The sequence below is a fragment of the Plecotus auritus genome (assembly GCF_963455305.1).
Source record: "Plecotus auritus genome assembly, chromosome: 8".
Taxonomy (NCBI): Eukaryota; Metazoa; Chordata; class Mammalia; order Chiroptera; family Vespertilionidae; genus Plecotus; species Plecotus auritus.
Window position 1 is genome coordinate 132,523,953 of NC_137782.1, and position 12,267 is coordinate 132,536,219.

General features: G+C 44.6%; 1 protein-coding gene across 1 annotated transcript in view; it reads right to left on the bottom strand.

The window, feature by feature from the left end:
- Nucleotides 1-12,267, bottom strand: part of ANTXR1 (ANTXR cell adhesion molecule 1) — a 234,069-nt gene that overhangs the window by 65,304 nt on the left and 156,498 nt on the right. The window contains exon 14 of the mRNA XM_080684563.1: nt 5,324-5,365. Coding sequence (XP_080540689.1) covers nt 5,324-5,365 — 42 coding nt within the window. The remainder of the gene's footprint in view (nt 1-5,323; nt 5,366-12,267) is intronic.

Below are 12,267 nucleotides of genomic sequence, written 5' to 3' on the forward strand. Positions count from 1 at the left end.
CAGCACCAAGAACACAACAAACTCCAAGAATAAAGCTGCTTTATTCACTAGGAAACGGAAAAGGCTTGACGAGTCTCCTGCGTTTTTAAATGACAGGAGGACAACCAGGAGAGGCCATCTAATTGAGCCTTTCCATCGCCCAGAAGAGGACAGTCCGATTCAGAGATATGGAGACACCAATGGAACTGAAGTTCTAGCCAGGTTTCCTGATGCCTTGTCCTAGGATCTTCCCCCCACACTTGCACACCCCGCTGCCCTCACGCTCATCTCTTCCCTCCTTGCCCAGGACTCGCTGCCACCTCTATTTCTGGGCTGTGCCGGAGAAAGGAGGCGGGGCCAGCCTCCTGCGCATGTGCACGACCCGTGTTTCCACAACAGGAAATGCCAACACTTAAATCAGCTCCACGTGCTCCTGATCCACCAAGCCTGCCTTTTAATCCCCTGACCTGAGCTTGCCTGCCAAACTCAAACAACAGCAGAAGACAGCACAAAGGCCCAAGCTTTGACCAATGAGAGAGTTGGAATTTCCCTGCAGTTACCATGGCTCTGTTTACACATTCTAGAGACCGGAGGGTTTTGCAATCTTCGGATGAGAAGGGAATCTTTGATGTGTCTTTGGCCAAAAATTGGTGGATTAAAATCACAGTCCCCAGCAATTCCACTAAGAAAAACTGCAGCACCCGAGGTGACCCTCACGTCTAATGAAGTACAAGGGCTCTTGGCAAGTTGTCCTCACACTGCTCTTCCAGGATGTAGCAGGGAGGGGAACCACCAATGTAGAAATACTCTATGATTATTGGATGACAGATGGATAAGCTGACTTGCTTTGTGTGAGCAAAGCAATAGGAATCGGGTTGGTGGGCAGTCGGCAGAAGATGAGCAGGAAAGAGTGGAACTGAGCTACCAGTACCCACCTGAGGAGATGGCTGAGACCCTCCCAGCAGCGGGAATGACAGTGTTGCTACAGAAGAGGCTGCTTAATATTCTGTTAGGAGTTATTCACCGGCTGCACTGTGTTGCAACCACATACTTTTAATCCTTCAGCAAAAGTCCCTATGCAGATGGCCATGTGCCAGCGGTGCCTTTGGGGGAGTGTGGGAATCGAGTTTGTTAGATGGTGTCCAGCAAACGAAGAAGGGGAGTTATCAGAGGAGAAGCAAGAAGTAGGAGTTAGTGGTGCCTGGAGAAGTCGCAGAGCTTGGGGAGGAGTGCTGGTTTCCATCAGGGGAAGTTATGTTTAAATCTTAAAGGATGTGGCGGCCCCAGACATCCAGTTGGCTGATGTTTGGGTCACATATCTCAGATGGCAGAGGACCATCTGATCTGCTTGTCCTCAGGTAGACCTGGGCGTGTCTTTGGTCACAGTCCTGCTCTAGAAAGAAATAGCTGTAGACTCTGAGGTCAGATGCACACATTGGATTAACCCCAAATTGGCTTAGTCCCATGCTGCCCTCAGACACTGAACTTTTCCGTCTTTCCAATCATGTCAGGCTTTTGTACCGCTCCATGCCCTGGACAACACCATAGTTTTGATGTGAACAGCTCCCCCTGGAGTTGTGCATATAGATGGTGACCCTCTTAGACTCAAGCTAAAAGTTCTTTAACATTCCTCCTCCTCTGATATCCAGATGGCCAGCTTGACCCAAATAGGCTCTCAAGCCAAGCAGGTGCTAGAGGGAACTACCTATGGAAAGGAGACTGTAACTGAAACAGAATTGAGCCCAAGGAAATAGTTTTAAATCAGCCTTTGAATCCATTTAACATTTTGATGAACCATAACCCACCTTAAATCCTTGTGGTAAGCCCTGATAGTTCCAAATAAGAACCTTCTATTTGTCCATTCTGTCTTTCACTCACTTGGCCACTGTGGCTGAGCCCCTGAGCCAGTGCAGTGTGATATTTTGAGAAAAATAAGGAGGATATAGCTGTCAACATGATTGTTCACATTTATAGAGGAGTAAGTTTTGTGAGGGCGATGACATGAAGTAAGTAAAGGGCAAAGGCCACAGAAACTCCAGGCCCAGGAGACTCCGAAGGGTTGAACCTAAAGTAGAACTGGCTGCTTGTGTCATCTGACATCTTTGGGGATAAGCCAGAGAAGTCATCCTCAATGTCAGTCTTGGAGATTAATTCCTAGGAGTGAACTGAAAAATCCAGCAACCCCTTTGTTTGTAAATATGAAAATTCCAAATGATCTAAAATTTCCTTGTTCTGAGCTGTAGAACATGTCATGGCACCAACATACCCTTCACATACACACCATGACTAAGGATGATGCAACGATTTTCTTGCATTCTTCAATAAAGAATAGTGTGTTCATTTTTTTAGAAGCAATGTGTCTTTTTTTAACTACTGAACTATTGAATACTGAATTCTGGGCCTGCTCTAGTACTCCTGTTTGGCATGTACACATGTGTGTGCATGTGTGAGTGTGTATCAGTGTGCAGTTGATGTGCACTGGCGGTAGGTTGGCCCTTCACCCCTCCAGAGGGGGAGGCTACTCTGGCTGTCTGTGTAGACATAGCTGTGAGGGACCCCAGGACTGCTGGTTGGTCCTAGAAAACTTGTGTCATTTTTCCATCACTCAGTTATTTTCATCTAAAAAGTTTTTGCCTTGGAGAAATTGTTAGGATCAGTGAGCATGATAATAAACCTAAAAATAAGTTCATCATTCAAAGGGAGGTGCTTATTGTTAACTGGATGCATTCAAGACATATCCCTCTCCCTCTCACACAGAGTCAGAAAGTCCATGGAACTACTTAGAACTAAACTAGCAGCTGAAGTGCCCCATTACTGGTTTCTCCCATAAACTACCAATTATTGGAAATAACTAGAAACTCAGTGAGGAAACCTCACTCTGCTGCCAATTAGAGAAGAAATGCCCCTCTCAGTTGTTAAAATTGAGTTTCCGTGCTTTTGCTGAAATCTTGACATTTCAATTAATTTTCCCTTGACCCCCCTTTATACAGAAGTATCACTGTTGGTTGCATGGAATCTCAAAAAGTCATTGCTTTTTATGTTGTGCATACTGATACTCCCTATTAAAGAGGATCTCTGTGGAGCACATTATAAAGTTGTTTTCATTCTTAAAGTTTCATTATTTAAAATAGATGCTAATAGATCTGATGAAAGTTGGAATAACAGATCCTTGACTTGCTTACATATGGATGGCAGAGAGTGACTTCATATAGCTAGAAATTGAGTGTTAGACAACATGTTAAGCTCTCTGGGGATAAGTCAAGGATTAATTAGATATAGATCTTGATCTTTAATTAGCTAATGATCTTAAACATTGACGCAGAAGGAAGAGTCAATGAAACACCCTGGGGATGCAGAAAAGGGAGAAGTGAGAAATGAGTTGTGATGGAAGGAATGAAATTGTGGTTTCAGAGATAGTAGCACATGAGCTGTGCTTGAAGGGCGGGTGGGATTTGAACACAGGGAGCTGGAGTGGAGAAGGCTGTCTGGATTCCGACTATGATTTTCAGGGCATTGTGTAAAATCCCCTGTGTGGGCTAAGTTATATTATCTGTTTTTTGTAGGATTTCTTTATTATTATTATTTTTTCTGCCAAAACACATTAGGTGGGAGAGTAGGGCTGCTTAACTCCCAGGGCCAAGGGACTCTCATGGCCAAGGTGCATGCTGAGGTAATCAGCACCGCCTGCAGCCCGCTCGCCAGCACGAAACTCGTTTAGGTCTAGCACAGCCCTTTAAACCTCAAGCATCCCGAGGTTGTCTTTCTGTGTCAGAAACGAGGTCTGCCTTCTTCAGGTGAGACTTCTCTAAGAATATTAGATGAAACTGGAAAAACTCAATTACTTTTCTTGCTTTCAGCTACTCTTTCTTGGCATTTTTTAGGTTCGAGTCCCACTTCCCCTCCAAAATGGTAGTTCATTCTACACATACTTATTAAACTGTTCTGTGTGTGCAGTCCTGTGCTAGATGCTGGAGTCTGGGCTAAGCCATACTCCACAGTCTTACACCTAAGTCTCCTGGCATATTTTGGCCACAGTAGCTGCCACGTCGCCTTCCAAAGACAAACGTAGAGGCAGCACCAGAGGAAAGGGCAACGACTCCTCTAATTGAAAATAATGAGGGGAGGGAACAGGGCAAACAGACCAACCTCATCAAGAGAGTGTCTTGACCTATTTTTCTTTGGAAGAACAAGAGACAGCTGCACACAGCAGAAGCACTGCCAAAGTGGAACCTGCGGGAACTAACCACGGTGCTTTCTCTTGAAGGATTAGCAAAAGGCTTTTGTGGATGTAAAGAGGGTGTTATTTTTCCCCTCCCTCCTCTTTGCACAGCAATGTAATTTCCTCCCCTGATTTCTGGGCAGGAAGTTAGCATTCCAACAAGATGTGCTTTAATTGATGGCAGCTATTAAATCCCTTGGCTTACATGCATATGGTTCAGGATATAAGAGCCACATGGAATTTTAAATGTAACCATGATTCTTTCTGTATGTAGGAAACTTGACGAAGACATTGGGAGGAGGAATGGTGAGGGGGGGGTGTGCTCAGTTTGCACACAACAGACCTTAGGGATTAAGGACCATGAACTAGAAACCTCATCATTATAGCCTTTGGTCCCACTGGGTTTTCAGACCTGTACCCTGGTTCATAAATTGGTGAGCATTGCATTCAGGGTGGCCAGCTCTCCCGGAAGTGATCAGAGGACCGGAAAAGCCACTGGCCGGGCACTCCTGCCCCCTCTCCCCTCATATGTTCCTTCTCACCATCAGCCTTCAATGCCTCCACTCTGTTCTACCCCAGGCAAACTGCTCACTGGCCAACTTATGGTGGAGTCTAAGATATTTTTCTTCCTTCAAATGATGAGGATTTGAGAGCACGGCCAGGATATTAGCATATCCCCTTCCAATATATTTTCATTACTTCCTGGCAAATCTTTAGGTAACATTGTTTTAAATTAAAAAACAGGTGGTTCCTAGAATCACGGATTTTCCCTGATCTGCACACATAAAGCATAAATCTCTGCAGGGAGAAGAGATCCCTAAAGTGTCTCTTTTAGAGGAAAGATAATTGTATTGATAAAAGCGTTTCTGTTTGCATCTCAAGTTTTATCTGTGCAAGGAGAAACCTTCCCAAGCCTCTGTCTGTGACTGCCAGTTTAGTTCATTCCTCTTCATCTTTGGTTGGGAAAGAGCCGAAGACCTCCCTGCCCGCTGCTTCACATGCACTGGGAACCTGGGCCCAACTTAGCTCTGCTTTGCAGGGGCCCGAGTCTCAGCCCAGCCCACTCAGCTCGCCACCCCACTCCAACACCCTGCCCCTCTGGCTGCACCGGCTCTGGTCACTCACCTCACTTTCCTCGGCAGGAGGTGGAGGCATCTCCTTGATAATCTGAAAAGAAAAAATAAAGAACAAGTCAGTGGAAATCTCCAGCCACCTGCTTTTAAAGAGGCCTGCTCTCAAGAGGTGTCTGGGTAGTGTGGCCATAATTGCCATTGAAACAGGCCCAAGCAAGGCAGGCTTAATCAATGCCATGATGTGTTTTTGTGGGCAGAGTAGCTCAGTTAGTTAAAGTATGGTCCAGGCTGAGGGTTCCATTCATAATGGTGTTTGTTCCATTCATAAAGGAAAAAATGCTTCATAGATAACAGTTTCATCTCTTAGCCCAGGTAGCTATCATGCAAATTTATTCATTCATTAATTTATCCAGTCATTTATTCATGAAATCATTTACCCATCCATTCAACCAGCTACATATTTAACAAACAAATGTACACGACAGAAGTTAAGATGGTGCTGCAGAGAGGAGTCAGGTATGGACCCCACGAGCTGTTGGTAGTTCTGTTAACTGTCACTGGTCCCAAGTAGTACCCATCTAGGGAGGGTGTAGGGTGTGAATGTCAGGCAGATAGATTCTCAACAGTGGACAGCAAAGAAGGGGTAGCCATGCTTTTTTTTCAGGGCCCTGAACTTAAAAAAGTACAAAGGTTTATATAGCAACATTATAAGATTGTATTTTGCAGTTGCCCTGTCATTGGGGCTGAAGAGAGACATGTGGACACTCTGGGTAGGCAGTAATTGGGGGCCCCTTCCATCCAATGAGAGGATGAGTGACACATGGGAGAAGAACAGGGAAGGAGGACAACTGGGTGGCAGTAAGCGACCTCTCCTTACTCGTGTCCCCAACTTGTACACTCCCTTCACAAAAGGAAAGCCCTTGCAGTTAATTAGAGTCTTTTACAAGGCAGTTTGGTCATTATCACGGTGACTCTACCATGTCCTTTGGTAGCTTCCTCTTCTCATCTCAAGCTTATTAATGGAATGTTGGGCCAGCTACATAGAAGACAGTCCTTTTCCTTAAGGAATTCAGGTAAAAACAAAGCTCATTATACACTGTGGTGGCCAGATTATTACGATCTCTGAATGCATATTAATCTGGCCACTCAGTGTATATCCTATATAATAAAAGGCTAATATGCAAATTGTCCCCTCGACCAGGAGTTCGACCAGCAGGCAGGCAGGCCAACCACCCATGTCCCCTCCTCCTGGCCAGGCTGGCCACACCCCACCCATGCACGAATTCATGCACCGGGCCTCTAATGTTCAGAGATCATAATAATCTGGCTACTCAGTGTATATCTTTTGATGTTTTAGTGCCAGGGCTGGTGTGGACCACTTGTGGATGGGTTCTTGGGCACTCCCCACTGGACCAGTTCCTTGATCTAGTTGGAGAGCTCTCCTAGCTGCAGAGCAGACTGCATACTAGGTATCAAGCTCTTGCCTACTAAGCACACATCTCCTCTGACTTAATGAGTATTCTGGAATCTCATTTGATTCCCACTGTTATCATCTGGGCTACCACTATCTGTCATGTCATCTCTGTATGTTGAGACAGGCTACTGGCTTGAGGCTCTATTAACACCAGCCTGGGGATTGAGACTCCACTCATCTAAAAGGACAGCATTCAATTAATTAAGGACAGCAGAGGTTAAGGCCTCCAGGGGTTTCAGACTATCATTTCATCTGCCTCCACTTCCTGGCCATTGTGGGAAGCCTGCTGAAGGTCTCTGGAAAGCATGAAGCCATGATTTTGCTCACCCACTCAACACTGGCCCCGAATTTCTTAAGAAAATCTCTGGGGAGGGCCATTCCTGCCCAGAGCTGATTTCCCATCATCCCAGAGCCACTGATGATTTAAAAACAGGAAATGCCTGGGAATGGGAGGGAGGGTGGGAGGCTGGGGACAGCCATCTAGAATGTGTCTCTTCTCTTTGGGCAGGGTTAGGGAGGGGAGGAAGAGGGGGCAGGGTATTTGGGAAGACAGACAGATAATGACAGGGGTGCATGGGAAGGACTGTGGGTATCTGGAGGTTCGGTGCAGAGCAGCTGAGCTTCTGTCTTGATGGGGCTACCAGCTTCCTCCCTCACCGCATGGCAGCACAGTGGAGTTGTCAGAGCAACCCCAGACATGCCCTTCTCTTACTGTGAGGATTTGACAAGTCCTTGGACCTCCCTGAGCTCCACTGTCCTCATCTGTCAAACATTAACCTTGCAGGAATTTAGTCAGGATGAGCAGTCACATTTGTAAAACACCTGGTATACAGTGGGTGCTCAATTGATGGCGCAGACTGTTATTATTATTCTCCTTTTCCTTTCTTGCCATCTCTGTGTCTTATCTTTATTGCATCTTTAACAAAGGTTTCACTTAACCCCTGTGTGAACTAAAAAGCTATGTATGGTTGTTTCCAGATGGAGCAGCCTAGAGGCCAGAGCTTCACGAATGAGTGACAGGAGGCTGGTGTTCAGACAGTGGCCAGGGGCTACCGGAGGTCAGCAACAGCATGTTTCGCCACATATGTGTGGGCATATGCCATCAGTGAGGAAGGGCTGCAGCAAGTGGCCCACCACTCCAACCAACCCATCTATTGCCATTCAAGCAATGTCCCAAGGGGAAACCAAAAGACAGTGTCAAAACACTCAATTTAGTATCAATCAAAGGTGGACTAATTTATAATCCAGATTTCACGCTAACATGCTGTAAACTGGGCACTTGAGTTTCTGGAAAAATGCCACCATGTTCAGGTTAACAGGATTTAGGCACCTCCAATCTGGTCTCATTGGTTGGGTGTCTGACTATATTTAGCAGGAATGAGGAAGAAGTTTTCCTAATTTCCTAATGCTTCAAAGCATCCCCCCTTCCCCCTCCCATCTCCCCCCATCACCAGTCTTCCATCGGGCTCAGGAAGCAGCTCGCCCATAGCATGGCAGGCGAGTGTTTCAAAGTGTGATCTAGACAGGCTAAGTTGAAGTCATGAGATTATTTTTCCAAGCATTGAAACTGGATAGACTATCCGCAAATGAGCCAAAACCTCCTGCCAAGACCAGCATACGGGCCACCCAAAGAAGTGACCTAAGCACAGGGACACGTCAGCCTTCTCCACCTTACCCCCAACCCTCCCCGTCCAGAGTGCATGTCGCCTGGAAGAGCAGGTGGGTAGCTCTTGAATTCAGTGCCGCTGCCTCCTTGCTGTGCAGTGGCCCAGGGCTCACAGGATAAAATGCTAACTGCGCCCCGCCGCCCCCCCTCCCCACCACAGGCCTGCATGAGGTGGCCCTACCACCTATCTACCTCACTCCTCTCCACTCTCCCCTGCACTTCAGCCTCTGGGTCACCTTCTTGTTCCTTCCATGCACCCTGTTGATTCTCACTTGCAGCATCTGTCTTCTGCCTAAATGCTTGCTATCCCTTCCTGCTTTATCGCACACCTGTACATACCCCTGTTACCACCTATTCATCAAGCAGATCACCAATAAGTACACCTCCCCTGGGTAGTCTGTGACCTCACAGAACAGGCAAAGTCCTGTTCATGGGGTCTCAGGTAACCCGGTGTTTTTTTTAATAGCACTTTCAATGGTAATTAAAAGGTTAATTGCATAATTCTTTGCTTCCAAGTAGTATGACTAGAAAGTATTTCCAACAAGAATGCAAACTAGATTCCACTGAGCACTACCAAGCTCAGGCTCGATTTGGCCCACTCCCTTCTCAGAAGGTTCTGGGAGCTTCCTCTTCGTTGGGAGTGGGCTCATCGGCTCCTTTCTCATTAGAAGGAACAAATTAAAGATAGATAAGCTTGAAAGGATCCTTAATCAAATGTTTAAAAAGGAAATCCCTCAACCAACATATCTATAAACACAACATGGTAGAACCAAATGGCAGTGTGGGGGGTGAATCTGGGGACATTTTTCGTATTTCTCCTCTTGAGGCCCACCCCACCCCACCACTTACTGCCGCCTTCAGCTTATGTATTGTGGATGGGCAGAAAGTGCCCATTTGCCTCCTTGGAGTAGCTGCCCTAGAGTCCGTTTGGCATTAATGGGTGGATGGTGAAGTAAATGGGGGTAAGAAAAATGAGGTGGGATATGAAACTTCTGAATTCTAGTAATGTTTCTTTGCTACCTGAGAATTTCTTGAAACTGTCTGCTGTGCATTGGGAGATATGCCTCCTCTCCCCACTTATCAGAGCTTTTAGCCCTGATTTTAGCCATCTTTATTTAGGTAAACATGAGATGGGGTCAGATTTCACAATGAATGTTCTATGGGTTAAGGAAAGAGAGCCAGAAAAGACCAGGTAGAATCTTATTAAATTGAAATCTTACTGGCAACTGTAAGCCAAAACAAAATCAAGTTTTCACGTACGCCTCTTAGTTTGGCTGCTGGAAATAGTCATGAGGGAAGATGTGGAGATATTGTTAGGTTGGCATAAATACAGTAGAAAGATCACACATGCCCGTGTCCTGCTTGACACCTGGGGACTTATTCTGGCTTTATGAGTCAAGTTCAACCGTTTAGGTCTCCATAAAGCTCTTTCTTAAAATTTATTTTATAAAATGTGAAGGTGAAATTAAGCACATGTGAGTTTATTAAGCTTGTTTCTTTTTCTCCAGAAGTATCCAAGTTCAGCTCCTAGATTGTATGATTTGATCCTGGCCACTTGATTCGTTCTTGCTATAACTCTGCTGCTACAGTCCCAGGCAATGGAATATAGAACACAGTCTACCTTCCCTTCTTCCTCCTCCCAGGTGACAGCCGCCCTGGCTCACTAGACGTTGCACTTAAAGTCACGAGTGAGGGCAACACGCTGTATCAGAAGCACGCACTGTGGGTTAAAGAAAAGGCTATACTGCTGACAACAGCAGAACAGTACTTTCCTGGCATTTGGTCTTATTTGGAACCACATAAATAGCTTTTTCTTTTTTTATGAAAAGAGAAACTTGGCAAAACAACAAAGGCTGGATTTCTATTTTAAGCCGGTGCAGAGGAATAACAAGACAATGAGTCACAGCCATCCACCTCTGTCGTGACACTTCGATCTAAGAATGTCCTTCCTTCCGTCCTATCTCCGTAACTCAAAGCCACAGTGCTACATCATATTCATCCACCAGGAGAGTTTATGTGTTTATTTTTTAAAAATCAAGGGAAGTGCTACATTCACTGTAGCATTATTTTAATTAAAAATATAAGATGCTTCAAATGGTGAGATTTTTTAGTTTATTTTTAATTTTTAAAAGGGTATTGTTTTATAAGATTGCAAAGTTTTGAATGATCTGCTCTGAACCCCTCCCCCCCATTAGTCTAGTTCTTTTCATGGGGCTGAAATTCCATATGCAGTGATATTTTTAGGGACAGCCTTCATTTTATAGGAAAAATGATGGTTTCTAAAGAACTTTTGGTGCATCTGCTACTTAACAACTATTGTTAACTCTGGAGACAAGAAAGGAGAGACCATTGGCTGGGCCTGAGTTCCTCATCTGATTTCTGGTCTTCTGTACTTTCCATGTTTAGTAAAACCCCAAGGAGTCTGAGTAATCATACTCCTTGGGTTTTTGGTAATTTTGGATTATGAACTCATGTGTAGTTTGCATTTACCTATGGGAATCCTATGAGAACTGGGTTGTGGGATCAATCTGCCAGAGAGGACTCAAGTTTCCTTCTGCAGATTCCTAAACACTTCCACACTGTGACCTTCTCAGCTTGTAATTTACAGAACTCCAAGTAGTACGTACATATTTGAACTTTAAAACTGAGAGGTTATGGTTCTGAATTCTTAGACACACACACACACACACACACACACACACACACACACACACACACACCCTTTCACTTAAGGTCCCAATTTTAGGCAGAAGACTCAATTCCAACTCCCAAACTTTTGTGGGCCTATCTATGTAAGGCTATTAGACCAAATGTCTGGGTAATTAAGATCAGAATATCTCTCCTAGGACTGCTATTGCTTTAAGGTCAGCTAACCATCATATTTCTAGATCTGTCTTTTAGCCCTGGAAATGTCCCCTATTTTCTTGTGAGCCTGGCTATGCATTTAAAACAATGGTTATTATATTTTTTTCCATTTTTGTTTTGTTATGCAGTCCACTGTATCACCAATTAAGTGTAATTGATTTTTCACAAATGGTTACCTCTTGCATGCTCAGAGAGGTTAGCTCAAATAAGTGTATTTAGATGGCTAAATTTATTTGGAGCCTTTGATTGAAAACACTGCATATCTTGGGACTTCTAAGCTAACCTCTTAACACCACCTCCTCTGCTGCCTCCCTGGCCTCAAAGGTTCTGTGGGAGGAGGAGCCCCCAGAACAGAACGGTGTACGGAAGGAAGGCCAATTGAGATCTAAAAGGCCATCTAAAGAAGGCTTTCCTGTCTCAGATAGAATGGGGATGCTTGCTCTCATGCTTTTACATTCTAGACTTCCTAGTCCTTATAATAAATACACTTCTAATTAAAATCAAGAAACCAAGGATAAATAGGCGACTTCATAGGAAAGTGCCTGTGAAGTGTGAGATGCTAGCTAATGTCAGACAAATGACTCTTACTACTATAGAAATGGTATAAACATAATAGAAACCTCTCAGCTGACTGGAGTGGGTTAATGCTGGCCACGTGCTGCCTGAATGCAGTGGTGTTACACTATATAAGTTTATCAAAGGCTAATGCCAAGTATTGATCTAGAACACAGTACAAGAAATTTTCAAAGAAATGAGCTCACTTTTTTTTTTGACATTTGGAAATCAAACTTGAAATAATTTTTGGCCTCTCATCTCATTTTTCTTAAGATTGGGATTGTTTAGAAGGCTATATTCACCAATAAATAAAGTGAGAGTAGTGGCAGGAATTTCCTCATTCCTGTTTATAAAGCCTAAGTGATGTGCATGGTAATTTAAAACAATAGCTATGCATAGTCTCCGTTAGATAATATGTATGTCAGAGTCACTGCAA